This window comes from Pistacia vera, unplaced genomic scaffold, assembly GCF_008641045.1.
Source record: "Pistacia vera cultivar Batoury unplaced genomic scaffold, PisVer_v2 Contig130, whole genome shotgun sequence".
Taxonomy (NCBI): Eukaryota; Viridiplantae; Streptophyta; class Magnoliopsida; order Sapindales; family Anacardiaceae; genus Pistacia; species Pistacia vera.
The window spans coordinates 391,409-407,903 of NW_022195358.1; the positions used below are offsets into that span (position 1 = coordinate 391,409).

The 16,495-nt window shown below is 33.9% G+C and overlaps 1 protein-coding gene and 1 pseudogene across 1 annotated transcript; one reads left to right on the forward strand and one right to left on the reverse strand.

The window, feature by feature from the left end:
- Window positions 1–359: 359 nt before the first annotated feature.
- LOC116122027 (protein MAK16 homolog A-like) lies at window positions 360–3,782 on the forward strand. Its single transcript, XM_031407934.1, has 10 exons — window positions 360–684; window positions 1,292–1,364; window positions 1,462–1,571; window positions 1,755–1,873; window positions 1,991–2,088; window positions 2,274–2,361; window positions 2,452–2,583; window positions 2,736–2,847; window positions 3,209–3,351; window positions 3,534–3,782. The coding sequence occupies exons 2-10, from the start codon at window positions 1,303–1,305 to the stop codon at window positions 3,579–3,581; spliced, it is 912 nt and encodes a 303-aa protein (XP_031263794.1). The 5' UTR covers window positions 360–684; window positions 1,292–1,302; the 3' UTR covers window positions 3,582–3,782.
- Window positions 3,783–8,402: 4,620 nt separating this feature from the next.
- On the reverse strand, window positions 8,403–16,495 carry LOC116121999 (annotated as a pseudogene).

The window sequence follows — 16,495 nt, forward strand, 5'->3', positions numbered from 1 at the left end:
AAAGATAACAAACCCTATAAGGTCCAATACCATAAACCATGTTTGAATTTGAGTATTACATTAAGTAACGAATTAGTAACATATAAACACGGAACCATAATTGGGTGATCCAACAGTTAACTTAAACTTTTGGATGTATTATTTAAAAGGTCCTTAGTTCTATTCACCTAGATTGCTAATAGAGGTAATTACTAAGAGAATTTATCCGATTATCAACTTTAGACTCTAAAAAATTAGTTAAAGTGCGTGTAAATTGGTCTCAACATCTCCCATCACCAAAAAAAATAAATAAATAAATAAATTTCAAGAAAATAAAGACCCATGTTAATGGTATGAATATGGAGAGAAAGAGAAAAGAGTAATACTCAGCAGGTGTTTTCAGATCTTCCCTTTAAGTGGTGTTAATGGATTGTTTACCTAAGGGTTGAAAACCGGTTGTTTTCCGGTTCAGTTACCGGTTCAACAGAATTTTAGAACCGGTTTTCAATCCCCACTCTTATTTCTCTTTTCTTCGTTCTTCACTTCGTTACGCCGCACTTCAAGTCTTCAACACACAGACCACTTCGTCACTCAATCTTCCCTCCGAACCATCTCAGACCACTTCACTTCGTTCGTCGGTCTTCAGCTTCTCCACCGTCCGTCACTCTCAAATTAGATATACCAGTCAGCTTCGTCAGTCTTCAGGTACTAAATTTTGATTTTGTAATTTTCTCTATTACATGTTTCTATCGAGTCAAATATAAATTTTAAATTCTTGGAAATTTTGTCTAGTTTTGTACTTTTCTTCTTCAAATTTGTGTGTTACACTATTTTGATGTTCTGGAAACTTGAGAAGAAATAGTTGAGGTGAATTAAATTCTAATTAAGGATTGTATGTCATTAAAATTGGAATTGTATAGAGCTCATCCTCTCTTCTTGTTTTATTTTAAGAACTGGAACAATATGTTTAGTAGACGAAAGGAATTTGCTAAGCTGTTGGGTTGTTTTTTATTCTTATAAACGCTGGTGTTTCAATGTAGTGTTGACCATGTGTTTGTGGAAATTGTACTGATCGTGTTGGACAATGGTCATGTATCATTTTTAAGTTATTGCATTTTATGTATGATGTTAAACTGGAGTTTTCAATTTTCTGGGCAAAACAGGTTCAAAACCGGTTAACCAGTTTTAAGAGATCGGTTAACTGGTTTGCCCCTATAATCAGTTCAGTCCGGTTTATAAACTTCTTGTATATCGTAAATTTCTGTAAATCTTGAATCTAACACTCTCTATTGTTTATGAACCCTAAATAAAGAACAAGTAAAGATGCAGCACGATGAGGTTATATGGCAAGTTATCAGGCACAATCACTGCAGTTTCATGGCCAAGTGAGTCTTCTGCTTGACCATTTATTTGTTCATCTTCATTCAAATTTAGTTTATTTACTTTTTTGTTGGGTTTTTATTGAATTTGATTGGTGTGTAGAATCGAGACGGGGAAGTTCTGTAGAAACCCGTATAACGTAACTGGCATTTGTAACCGAAGCTCTTGCCCTCTCGCTAACAGTCGATATGCCACCATTCGTGACCATGATGGTACCTTTTTTGGGTTGTGAACTTTATTTATTTATAATTTGCTATGTGTAACTTTATAGTGACCTTAATGGACCTTGAGCTGCCTGTGGGTGCTCATTTTCTTTTGAGTTCGTGAAATATGTGATCTCCTGCTCATTGATGAAACTATTTGTATGCTTATTTATTTATTTTTGTGTGCTACAGGTGTATTTTATTTATATATGAAAACCATAGAAAGGGCTCACCAACCAAACCAATTGTGGGAAAGGGTTAAGTTGCCAAGGAATTATGAGAAGGCACTTGAAATTATTGACAAACATCTGGTATGGGAAACCCAGCTTGTGTCTGTATGACATGGTTTGGGTTGTCTTGAGTAATTCTACTTTTTGGAGGTTGAAAGTGAATTGTCTGAATTTCAATGTGCTTTCTCAATTTGACAGATGTATTGGCCCAAGTTTTTGGTACACAAAACAAAGCAAAGGTTGACTAAAATGACTCAGATGCGGATTCGCATGAGAAAGCTTGCTTTGAAAACAAGGTTCACAACTTTCGCATGCTTTCTACTGCTTCCAGTTTTAGATTTTTATTTTTAAGGGAATAATATCTACTATGTAGCTGTCCAAATCACGTATAATGTTCTGCATATCAAGTCTTTGAGTTGAATAATATATTTTGCAACGTTTATTTGGAATTTTATACTCCCTAGTTTGTGTTTTTTTATAGGGAAAAGATTATGACGACTCCTAGGAAGGAGAAGAAAAGGGAGGCTAGAAGAGAGGAAAAGGCCGAAAAGGCAGCAGTTTTGGATAAGGTTATTTTCCCAGTCATGCTATTGAAAGACATGAACAAAATTTTCTCCATAACTCTTAGCATCACCGTTTTTATTGTTTTTCTTCTGCAGAGTATTGAAAAAGAATTGTTGGAGCGCCTGAAGAAAGGGGTTTATGGTGACATATATAATTATCCTGCTGACAAATATAATGAGATCCTTGATAAGGAACAACTGGCTGCTAGTGATTTGGAAGATGATGAGGTAGTTCTATAAGAATGTCATCTGACTTTACCAGCAATTTTACATTTTCTTATTTTTTGGATGAAATAATTCTTTATGAAGGTAAAACATTTTTTTTTAAGGAAGTATCATTATGTTATCACTGAACTTCCTTTGTTTGGGATCGAAACTAGGAGGAAGCTGAAATAGAATATGTTGAAGGGTATGATGATCTTGAAGAGGAGGAGGATATGGAAGATTTTGGTGGTCTTGCAATTACTAAGTTCCATTCAGATGATGATGATGGTAAAATTGGTTTTCAATGCTTTCTTTTTGTTGCCTTTTTTAATACAATGGGGTATGTATGCATCCATCAACTTTGCATAATATATGCATACATTTGTTATTCACATATGTGTTGGTTGCTGATTAAAACCTTCATTTAAATGGATTAATTAATCGCAATTGTCATCTGCTAGGAGGTGCTTTTATGTTATAAAATAGCAAGTTACACCTCACTATAACATGTTGTTTGGGTCTCATACACTTTTGATTGTTCACTCTCTGGTTCTGGAATGTTTTCTTTCAGAGTGTCTGAAACATCAAACTGAAATGATATTTTATTCATGGATATAATTGTGAACTTAATATTGGTGTAATGATACAGTTGGAGTGGATGATGATGATGATGAGGAAACAGTAGCAGTTGATCGCAAAAGAGAGAGAAGAGAATCTAACTTGGCTTTGAGAAAGCTTGAGAAAGATGAACCTGGTGCCAAACTAAAGAAGAAAGCAAGGGTACTTGTTGAGGTGAGGGTTTATCTCCACGTATTTATGTTCTTTCCTCTTTCATTACGAATTTACGAGGTTTAATGATTGATGTAGATACACCATCCTTCTTTTTGCAAGTTCTATTTTTCTGTTTCTGCGTGGTTAAGTTGACATCAATACGATTAGAGTGAATCTTGATGTTTCAAATTAAATTTTTTCAGGTTGAGCAAGAAGATGCGGATGAGAGACAAAAAGCAGTCCTCCACTGAGAGTGTCAAGTGTATTGCTTAAATTTGATTTCTTAACGAGTAACAGTGTCCATTTTACAGTCATAAGATATAACTGTACAGATTGGTGGTGAGAGGAAACGCAATTGTTGTACTGTTGAGTTGCGCTAGTATGCAAAATTTTGACCCAGTGTTTGAGAGATACTTTCTTAATTACCATTCACTTCTGTTTTGTTTTTCCAATATTTGTATTGGGTTTGAGTTGAGGAGCTGAATTCTTTATTGCTTATAGCAAGTTCTCGCTTGACTTTTCAATTATCTTGTTGGTAGTAGAAACAAAAGATGAATTGAAATTTCTAATGGCTCGAGCTCGAGCTTGATATTGTAGCAGCCGAGTACAAAATTTTAGGATATCAGTCAGAAAGTGTTGTATTACTCATAAAAATTTTAATTTTAATAAAAATTATTTTAGATAAAAAAATAATATATACAAAATTGTGAATTGAAATAGGTCTTTTAACAAGGATAATCTTCTCGCTTAAGAAAGAAAATGAGATGAGACAATAGTTTATTTTAATGAAAAAGGGAGAAAAAGCATTACCTGGAACCTCTGTTTTAAAAACCGGACAGGACCAGCCGGTTGGACCGAGACCTGGCAGCTTCTTCAGTCCGGTTCAGGTCTTAGGGGGTTTTGTAATATTTCAAAATTATAAGGGTTAATTGTAATTTTATAGGGGTGTTTTGGAGATATGTCAATAGGGGAATATTTGTAATATATTAAAATTTAAGGGATTAATATGTAATTTTTAAAAAATAAAATTGTCACTGACGTCATCGGTCCAACCGGTTGACTCGTGACCTGGGCAGCAAAACGGGTTACTCTCCGATCCAGGTTTTAAAACAATGCCTGGAACCACGCAGGAAAGGGGAAAGTTAATCTAAAGAAAGAATGAGAAAAACTTGCTTTGGAGAAATGTCTTCCTTTTTTAACTTTCAGTTATTAAAAAAATTATCAAAGAGACTTTAAACAGATGTATGATCAAGATATTGGTAAATTAAATTGTACATATAAATTAATGCCATCAAAACATAATTTAGTTATTTAGTATAATTTTCTATGAGCTTTCTTCCTTTCCTTTCCTCTTCTTTGAAGTTTGATTCTCCTCATCAATGGCAAATCCCAGACACAAATTTCTAGCATCCCACTAGATTTAATTTTTGACATTTTTTTTCCGACTTCTTGTAAAAACTCTATTACGATTTCGTTGTCTTTCGAAACCAATTTTATCCCTAATCGACGGTCCAAATTTCACTTGAATTACTCCATTTCATTAAGATTCCATCTCAGTTTGATTGCCAAAGATTTGAGCCTCTAATCCCGCTGAACGCGACCTGACCATTATTATTAATACAAAATCAGTGGACGTAGGATTTGCTTCTTTGAGCATCCGAACCACTTAAAACACTGTTCTTCATTGCTTTTACTCTCTCTCTCTCATTCATGTGTGTCTTCTGGGCCAGCTCAGTATTTCATACGTGCATTTGATTGGTGTCAAAATCACGCATCAACAACTTCCTTTCAGTTTCTTGAATCCACCTTCCCGGGAATGGTATAATGGTGTTGATAATTTTCTCTTGAAAGTGAAAATGAATGAAGATCTTGTGTTGTATGATCTGAAAAAACGAAGTGTCGAGACAGTGATGATTAATGGTGATCCCAATTTGTTTGTGGCACACTTTTGTGTGGAAAGCCCTGTTCAGGTTGAGCTCAATGCAACTGATCACAGAACAATACTTAAGAGAAGCAACCCCAAGGGGTTGGTCTGGTGATTAAGAAAGTGTGCTCTTTTGACTTTCTAGGTTCAAACTTTGGAATCACCTATCTCAATATATAATTGTATCTTATCCGGTTCATTGGGTTTGTAAGGTATTTAATAGACATCGGAGATTAATTGAGATACACATAAACTGATCCGGACACTCCAGTTACTAAAAAAATAATAATATAATTTTAGTTCAAAAAGTGGGCAATCCGATTCGGTTAACCAGATTTCCACACCTCTGGATTGCATAATTGCATTATTTAGTTTTGCTTTGCTTGTGGATTAGTTTAGAGAGAGTTGATCTTAGGTTGCATTCAAATTATGAAATTAATAGTAAAAAACGTGACTCTTCTTTCAAGATCTTTGTCAGATTATGACCAAATCATACACTAAAAATTCCCTCTATCCAAATTCAAAATCTTCTTTTAACTTAATAATATCATCATCACAATTATACATATTTTATTATAAGATGTTAAGATCCAAAATTGGGCTTTTATCTGGGCCTTTCATCAAATTTTCAGCCCTTAATCTTGCCACACCAAGAGAAAAATTTTGCAAAGCGTTTGTCTGTTGAAGAATTCATACATGTCTTCCTATTTGTGAACAAGCCAAGCCATTAGCGCATTTACAGAATTAAACATTTTAAGCCATAGACTGGCTTGGTCAAAACTTAACCATGGCTGAGACTCAACTCCAAGCTCGAGTAGTCATATCATATCATCAAAGCTTTGAATTTGATATGTTCTTTTTGTTGGCTTCCCTGGCCACCAAATTCTACTACTGTGTTAATGAAAGACTGTTACTAACTGAGAAATTTACCCATTTATTTCTCTCTGTCACATCCATCTCACCAACTTTACAGAGACTCAGGGAGATTACAAATTGTCGGAGGTGGCACATGTACCTGTTAACTTTCGGTCCCTCGTTTCATTGCAGATTACCTGCAGCTTATCCCTTGTTTTAAGTACTGTAATTTCATCTTTCTTCGTCTTCTTCTTCTTTTTCTGCGTGATTCTTTAAACACAGTATCACAGCTTCACGACTCATGAAATGAATATTCTCTGGGAGAATAATCAAGTCCAGTGGTTGAAATTACGCACGTTTGGTTTATTGGCCGAAAGAGTTTATTTGAAGTTATAAACACATTTGAAATTTATTTGGGTTATTAGATTTTAAATAAGATATTTTAAGAATTTGAGTTTCTACTTTAAACTTTTTTTGAGCTTATTTAAAAGACTTTTTTTTTTCACCCAAATAATGGTTTAATGACATTTTTTCATCATTAGATTTTTAAAATATCATTTTATTACCCAAATTTATATTCTGTTTTCAATTTTGGCATTGTTGTGATCTTACACCACTAGCATTTTCTTTCCCGATTATCACTTAACAAAACCTTTTAAAACCCTACTCCCGTTGACCCTGTCAATCTTCAGAAATCGAGTGATTAGGGTTTCTGTAACCGCTTTTTTCAAGTCAAATTTCGATGAATCCCAATCACCAAAAGACTTATCGACCTCCTCTCTTCAAAAGCCCCAACAACCTAGAACAAGTTTACTCTCTGTTCGCCACCGAAAATAAATTTGGATGGTAAAGTATTATTTTAAAAATCTGTAAACGAAAAGTATCATTAAACTATTATTTGGGTAGGAAAAAGTCGTTAACTCTATTTAAAATGATGAAATTAAAAAATATTCTTATATTATATTATAAATAATGAGCCTATTTCCTGTAGTTGATATATTTTTCTGAACTTTGTGAATTAACAAGAGAAGTTCCATAATATGAACCAGATTCTAGATCACTTGGGCATGGAGGATCTTTTAAGGGCTATGAAGACTGATTGTAGACAAAACTATCATCATCATACAAAGCTGACAAAAACACCCAGGCCCATGAAAGATGTATATAATAATTAATAAAACAAATCATCAGAAAAGGAATCCTAAGGAAAAACCCGATTCTACAGTTGTACTTATATATTAATTGATACTAAAATTCTATTACTAGAAGGAGTTGTCGGCAGACACTAAAATATAAGCAAAAGAACCTTCCCGTGGTGTTTCCAAATCCAAGGGACATGGCCTCAGATTCCATAACAGCGCATTTGCAGCCATTTTTAACTGCTCAAGGGTCTTCTTGATCATCATCTTCCTCTCTCTCTCTTTCTCTCTCTCTGTCTGTCTCTTATTTCAGTACTGTCCTTTACAAAGATTCCCTCTTTCTCTTTCTCTTGAGCTCAGTCACATCTCACTGCATCACTCACAAACAAACACAGAAATCACTAATGACAAAAAGGTCAGTCACAAAAAGGCCAGGTGTCTTGAAAGAATCAATTAAGGATCTTGCCATTACTTATCTATTGATATTTCATAATCTAGCCTTCACGAGCTGACCTCCACTTCATCTTCATGCAGGGTTTCTAACAGTATTCTCCTCAATGTTCGAGGAAAAAATACACCCAACAACTTTGGAAAGTAACAATTTAATCCAAAAACTTTATTACTTTACCATAAAATAAAATGGAAGAGTGAAGTATGATAACTTAATAAGATAAGAGATGTTAAAATCATCTCAGATTTTATTTTTTCAATTTTTATATATAATTAGATGAAGGGTATGATAGTCTTTTTTTTGGTAAAGTAATCAATTTTTTCGGGTGTATTTGTTACTTACCAAAAAATATTGGGATTTTACGGTCATGTATTCAAACATTGAGGATTAATTGAATAAACCCTCTTCATGCACGTATAAATAATTTACTCGGCAACTTGCCCCACGTGAGCCCTAGTAATATATTTACATTAATTAATTTTAATTAGTTGTATTATCTGGCTTTGAAGACTGCGATCAAATCAGATCCTCTGAGAGACTTGGTTTAATTATATTTTAATCTAAATTAATTAATTAACACTTCGTTCATTAATGTTTGAGACCTGTTTAGTCAAAAGGGTGTTGACCTAATGCCAGTTAGCTTCTTCTTGTGACCCGGAAGACGAAGATCTTTTTCAATTAAACTAAGATTTTTAGTTAACAATTAGTGGCGTGATTTTGTCAAATCATTAAATGTGTAATTAGTAAACGTATCATAATCTTGATCATCTTCATCTTCATCTTCTACACGAGGTTTATTGAAAGACGATCCACCGTCCCTGCATGTGCGCAACGTGTTTAAATTTCCATGTAAAATTGAGCCCTGGACATAGTAAAATGGAAGAACCAAACATGTAATTCAGCAAACCAGACCACGACCACTTCCTTTTTCCTCCTAAAAGTTTCCACCTCCCTTTCAGCAATTTCGATGTCCCAGGAACGGAATAACATGTTGAAATTTTATATTTTCGAGAACCCTTTTATTTGTTTTCCCTTGTTAATTAATTGAAACTTTAATTAAGGTAACAAATTAAGAGTAATTAGAAGAAAATAGTGGATAAGGCTGAAATATGGGTTTCGATTGGCTTGCAGAGATTTTGTTTGATATATTAGCTAGTTCCATGGAATCTCCTGACACTACCAACTGGTACTGCAAATTAACAGCTATATATTTCTACTTATATAAATTTGGGATATTCATTTTTGCCCTAACTATTGAAATTATTCAACACTTCCACATGGATTTTAGTTATTTTCAAAGTTGTGAATAAATATGTATATATTTCACTTTCTTGAATTTCTTGTGGTGTGAATTGTGAAAGCCATTTAATTTTCATCCACTCGTACAAGTGAAATAATGGAAACATTAAAACCGACTCTTTTAATGGTTAAACAATTCAGAACACGAGAGAAAGGAGCTGATAATTAATGAAGTAAATGTGAATGTAAAGGTGAGGAGGGAATAGACAGGGGAGAAGATGACAAAAGAATTGAAAAAAAGATGGTTAAAATCCATCAAGAAAATAGAAACAAAGGAGACAAGATCTTATCATAATCTGTAAAATTCATATCACATACATTTATATTTATAGATTCGCACTCAGAAATATATTATAAATATATAATGTGTCACACACTATTATTATTATTATAATATAAACTTTATAATACTGTATATATGATGAGAGTGAGTTAGAGAAGCCGAGAGAAGAGGATCACACGTGTGCATGCAAGAGAGATATCGATCTATCTGGAGACATGGCGAAATGGGTGGTGAAGTTCTGTGTTGGTTGTTGCCATGAGAGTCCAAAGAATTAAGATCTCAAACAAATCAAGTGTTGACTTAAAAAAAAAAAAAAAAAAAAAAAACTAAGACTTTAATTTGCATTGAATTGTAACCTTTTCATTTCCCATGCAGTCAAATTATATTCACGACTGTAATTAAATAAACAGATCTCTTTACAATTAATTTTTAACCAAATAGAAAGGATAAAGGAATGGAGCATTAATGAAAGTGTCTCGCAAAAGAAGAAGAAGATAGGTAGGGCTCTAAAAATTTCACTGCTACGTGAAATTAAGTAAAAGCTGAGCTACAGTAATAAAAATAAGTATGGCGATGGACCAACCAAGAGGAATTGTGAGCCATACCAATTACCAAACGAATATATTTGTATACCTAACAATTGAGATTCATTTATGAAGGAGCACCGTGCAACCAGTACAGAAATGAATTATTCTTTTACCTATTATCCGGACAATACTATCAGTATCTTAGGTGAATGAATTCAATTTGTTTCCATGGAAATATTATACACTTTTATAGAGATCTGAGCTAAATTAATTTTTCCTGCAATTTTTATATTATATTGTTGGAATTGAATATACCTCAATTGGTTCCATATATTAATACCTAAAGATAAGTTAATATCGTATTGTTTATTATCTTTCAAAACCTTTCAGCATAGTGATGGAATAACAAAAGGATATACATATTTAAGTGTTGTTGTAGTGTTGATTGTTGTTGATGCAGATGATATTAAAGGAATCTTGTTTTGAGATGTTGTTCGCTATCGGTATAGATATGGTGTTACATTGATAATACCAAATATAAGATGTTACGTTCTTGGTGGTTAAATTAATCATACAAGAACCAAATATTAAACCACTACTGGATAGTCTGATAGTAAAATAGTAAAAAGAAGTTTTATGAGTTCCTGGGTTTAAGTATCTCCAAAACCTTGAAAGATTAGTTAAAGTGCGTATAAGCTAACCCAGACACCTCCGGTGATAAAAAAAAAATATATATATATTATCCAATTAGATTAATGAAAGACAAGTTAATAGGGCTATTATGGCTTTTACCTAACGGGTAGTTCTAGGACCTTGAGAGATTAGTTGAGGTGTACATTAGAGTCTCTTCATACACGAATAGGGATGGTAACTGCTTATTGGGACTCGTACTCGATCAACAGTTCTAAGGCCTCAAGGGATTAATTGAGAAGCGTGAAAGCTGATCAGGATATTCCCGATGATGAAAAAAAAAAAAAATTATCCAAATAGATTAATGAAAGGCAAGTTAATATTATAATGTTTATTATCTTTCAAAACCTTTAAGCATAGTGATGGAATAACAAAAGATCAAAATCAGATGAAAGATGAGATTCAATAGTTAGTTAAAGGAAAATGGGGGGTTGGTTTGGTGGGAATATTAGTATTGACGGTTCTTAATTAAAGAGCATAACTTGGTGCTTAATCCAATTAATGAAGTTTAAACTGCCCCACCACCACAGCATAAATATATATATCACTTGAACCTCACACCACTCAATCAAACGGTAACTTATGTCTTAATCATACGGTTCTAAGTTTACGTAGTCATCATCATTAAAGGAGTATGATTTAGATTTCCTACCAACCATGCATTTAAAGCTTCATCTCACACTCTCGTTTCTTTAATTCTCCGATATCTCTTCTATTGTTACTCTTAAACCCATCTCTAAGCAAAAGGGTTTTGGCCGGCGACAACCAAAAAACCCACTAAAATCTCTCTTTTGAAAAAGGAAAAGAGTTGATTACATTGTCACCCTTAACATTTGGTGCGAAAACACTTTTTTTTCTCCCTTTAATTCCAAAAATAGAGTTCTGTTAACAAATGTAACGATGTAAGTGGCAAATAGACATTTTGAATATACAATTTGCTATTTGATTATCAAGTAACCATATTTACATTCAAGAATTAAAACTTTTTTTTTTTTTTAAATGACCAGTTCACGTGTACCTCAACTAATCTTCCAAACCCTTAGAACTACCGACAATAGAGCTCCCGTGATTCTCCTATTAGCAACGATGAGAGACTTAAACTAAGACCTTTTGAGTAATACATCAAAAGTCTCTATTGAATCACTCGATCACCCAAATTGGTTAATTAAAATTGTGTTGTTTGTTCTACCAAAACTTTGAGCTATATTTTAAAAGTATCGATTTCCCAAATTGGGAAGAAAGCTTTTGTGCGACATTTCAGGGGTGGTAATGTAATAAATCAAAACTAAACAAAAAAAATCTTAAAGGAGAAGCCATATTGATTGAGTACGGATGTAGAATCTGCTTTGAAAGAAGAAATAGTCCTCTTAAAATATGCAGTGATAAGAAAGCAATAAGAGTATTTGAGTCGCTGGAGAGCCTACCACAAGCTTTTTTAATCTTTATAATAAAATTATATTAATGTAAAAATAGGGTAAAGTTTACCACTTTGGAGCTTCTACGGGTTAGAATCTAGCTTAACTTACTGTGAATTTGTTCTTTTATGTTTACATTACCTTATGCCAGAATTTTTATTCTAGTTTTTATCAAACCCTGTGGGAAATAACTTGTTTATGACACTTTCGTAAATGACAAGGCTAGCCTTAAAAACAATAAACATCACTGAAGTAATGTTGAAATAATCCTGTTAATATTTGAGGACTGGATTTGATTTAACATTAGAATGGTAGTTTTAATAAATTACCCAAAATAAGAAGATTTTGGGTTGGAACTGTTGTGGTTGCAGCAAAGTTTATGGTCAATATCAGAGCATGTCGGAGCACTGAAATTAATGTATTACAGATTTTGTACAAAAGAATTGCACTTCTAAATAAGAGCAACAAGATAAGGGCATTATGAGTTTTTTGCTGTCAATTTTCATGATTCTTTACCATCCCTCAATATTTAAAAAAAAAAAGTACCCTAAAGCTAAAACCCACTGGCAAAAAAAAATAATAATAATGCTACTAAAATACAGAAAGAATTATATTATATGAATCTAATAATCTATTGAATCTAACACTAAACAGCCAAAGCATTGAGCCACGTACTGTTTTTTAATTTTATTTTTTCATATATTGTTTACACATAAAACGAAGCTCACAGGGAGTTTTTTTTTTTTTTTTTTTTTTTTAATTTGTTAATTTAATAAGCGTTGTTGGGTGGGCCAAGGGGCAAGGTTCACCCTGGGATTTAACCCGTTTCCCAAGCTTGTCGGGTACAGGTCAAGTGTCTCTGAACCCCCTTTTTTTTTTTATGTTGGAATTGAGATGAGCCACTCTCGCTAGCCGATTTATTTGAGGCTCCAAGCTTGAGATTCTTGTCAATTTATAGAGGCATTGACATGAAATTAGTTAAATAAACAATTTATGTCAAATCAAACAGTTAATTTCATTAAGATAATATATTCCATCCGACAGGGGCAAAATTGCCAAGAGTTCAAATGAATTTAATTCGCACATTTTTAGAAGAAAAGGATTAAGTTAATCTCAAGCAATAGAAGATTAGAACGCATTAAACTAAGAAAATCTATTAAGACCAATAATTTTTTTTAGTTATTAATGTGTTATATAAACATTACTAATATGATTCAAACTCTTTCTTGTAACGTTATTAAACAAACACCTTATAATGTATATTTCATTATTTATTTAAAAGACATTTTCATATAATTTCATTGATTCTCATGGATCAATTAGTATTAAATTCATCTTTTCTTTCAAAAAATATTAAAAATACATTAATATATATTTATATATAATTATATATTATATATATCTATAATATACTTAAGTCTGTTGTCTTGTTGTGCAAATTCCGTACCAACTAAAACGTGAAGCATATACTGTCTCCTGAAAAACGATATGAAACAGATGTTTTTAAAAGTGTTCGGCTAAACAAACAAGTCTACATCCACTGATATATTATTTGGTATGTATGATTTTGGATTACAAAGAGTGGATTTTTTCCCACTAGTGAGGGGAATTGGCCGTTGTCTCTATTTATAAGGAACCCTAGTAGTATCTGATGACAAAGGCCATTCCGGCTTCTTAACTAATCCCGGTGGAGAATTTTACCGCACAAGATGTCCGAATCTGATTGGTCTGTTTTTATGTAAATTCCATATTTAGGAAGCTCACATACAAAGAAATCTCAACTAAAATCTAGAATTTTTTTTGACTTTTTCTGTTTTCTTCGTCCAGTAGTTTCGGTTTGTTAACACTGTAAAATCAGGTAACGTGGTGCCTAGGCGAGTCCACATCGACCAGTTGGCGGATCCGGTAGAAATTTCGAGCAATTAAAAATAGTTATTAAAGGTGCAAAATTTTGTCATTACATAATGTCATTGTCACCTAATTAATTAAAGATGGTGTAATGTAAAGTATATTCTACCTAACTTTTAAATAAGAGAAAAATATAGAAACCTACAACATTTAATTAGGTTTAGGCGCGACCCTTCTAAATTCAAATTAGCCACTACGTGTATTGTCTCTTTAGTGGAGAAGTACACAAATTGTTATTTTACCTACCAAAGTCGAGGTGATGAGAACTCTGAGGAGCTTGCCATAATGAAAAAAAAAAAAAAAAAACTTTATAATATAAAGTTAAGTAAATCAGAATTAAAAGTTGCTTCCTTTCTGTGTTACTTTTTATTGATCATCTTCAAAAGCTACTTCTTTCTTTGATCTTTCCTTTTCCATCCCCACATCCAAAGCTACTTCATGTATTCATGGCAACAATTTCACTAACGAAAATGGGGGAAATTCTATTCTTAACTAGGTAAAATGTGCTTAAAGTCTTGTTTTTATGTTCTAACGAAAAACGAGTTTTCTCGGAGTCTCATTATTTTGTATTTATAATGTCTATTTAGCAGACTTTCTAATAACCGAATTTCAGTTAACCACTTGAATTTTGATATTCTTTTTTATTTTTCATCAATAGTGACATTTTTTTTTTTTTGTAGAGCAATATTTGAAATTGAAAGTGTATGTTATATTAGTTAAGTTTTAACTGTACAAATATCTCGAGATATAATAAAAATTTTTATATTTAAAATATAAGTTGATATATTAGTATTAAGTACTGAATACTATATATATATATATATATATTGAAAAATGAGCTGCAGTGTCTGATCAATAACATGTGACATTATAATGAACTTCCTCTGCACCTATCATCTGTTTTCGTAGTATTTTAACTATATGCCATTAATATTTGGAACTTGTCATTTAAAACAATTCTCTCTTTGAGAGAGGGTATCTCATTTTCGATTTCATGTATGTGACTTTTCTGTTATCATCGTATAAGGACCCTCTACTTCACGGCCTCACCTCATGACTTGTCATAATAGAGTAATTTTCTCTCCACGTTTATAGTCACAGCAAAATTAATATTTTCCCTTTGAGAGAGAGGACCACTTCAATTTTTGGGCTGCTAACCCCACCGGCAATTTCATGCATTCAATTTGATTTTACTTTTTACCTAATAAATTCCATTTTTTTTCTCTATTAAATCATAATTAAGAGAGTAATTAATTAAACTGTATAATTATTAGCTGCTATTTAACTCAAGATCAAGGACAAAAGATGGTTAAGGAAAAGAACCGAGATTGGTTACAACTTACACATGGTTAACAAAATAAAAAATAAAATAAAATGGTTAATGGCCGTTACGAGAGGGCTGACGGCGGATTCCTTGCAGGGACTGGGTGGTAAACTGGTCTTCCCAGAGCAACAGGCTTGCACAAAGCTCTCGATTCTCTGGCCGTTACTCTCCGTCAGTAACCGCTTCCCGCCAAACGGTAACGACTCCACCCCTCTCTCTTTTCAACACTTCTTTTCCTCCATTCTCGGACCCACCACTCCTTCGCTCATCAAACCGTTTGCCTACAGATTTCACGCCGTCAATCACTCCATTTTTACTCAACAAAAATAAATTTACTAATATAAGGAAAATCAATAAAAATAATTTTCGTTTTCATTTTCTTGCATTTTCTGGGAGACCAAACAGAGTGTAATGATATATAAATGTTTATAATATATACCGTAATTCTAACGTAGTCAGAACGATTCCAACAAAAAGCGTTCCCCAACATCTGTCTAGTCTCCGAGCTCCATCAACAACAATGTCAACCACCGATGACGTGGAGCACTCGCCGTTATGACGGAGTTTCCCACACACATCCACCCATTAGCGAACCGTTACCCAAAGACAGAACCAGCAGATCCTCCACACTGTTAACTGACGGAAACGCGCTTGTTGTGCAGCACGTGAGTAACCGCTGCAGCCGTTGGATTGTTCATCACCAAACCGCCGTCAACGGCCGAGCAGTTGTCTTTCCGTCGACGGACTTTAGAGCAAACGGCTTAAACAGGCTCGGCGTCGCTGATGTAGCGCGGCATACTTGCCAGAGTTCGAAGTTGAAACTCGGCGACTCGGACGCGTCGGCACGGAGAAGACAAACGGCCGACTTTTCAAGTCAAAGCAAGGAACAAGGAGTGGCTTACAATATCTTTCAGAGTGAGGACCTTGCCGTCATTTCTCTTAAAGATTTCCTTCAAAACCTATCCATGCTCTTGCCGGAGAATCGCCGTCGGCGGCGAAGAACTCCAGAGAACGTAACCTTGAAATTTCAGAGTTTCTGCAAGTGATCACCTCGACAGCGTCTCTGGCAGTGAAGAAGGACGGCCAGAGCCATCATCGGCGGCAAGCATGGCAGCAAGGAGAGCTCCAATGCCAGTGCCACAATAATGTCAAAAAACGGCGATTCGAGCGTCAGATCGCCAGTTTTGAGACGGATCTGGTCCTCGAGGTGGATTAAAGCAGTGCCAGCAACAATGCATGTGGTTCCTCCGCCATCGATGCTAGAACTCGAGTTTTCTTGGTGGTTTCAGTGGACAACCATTTCTGCTCCAGCTTCGAAAAGATCTCTAACGTAACCTTACTCAACTCCAT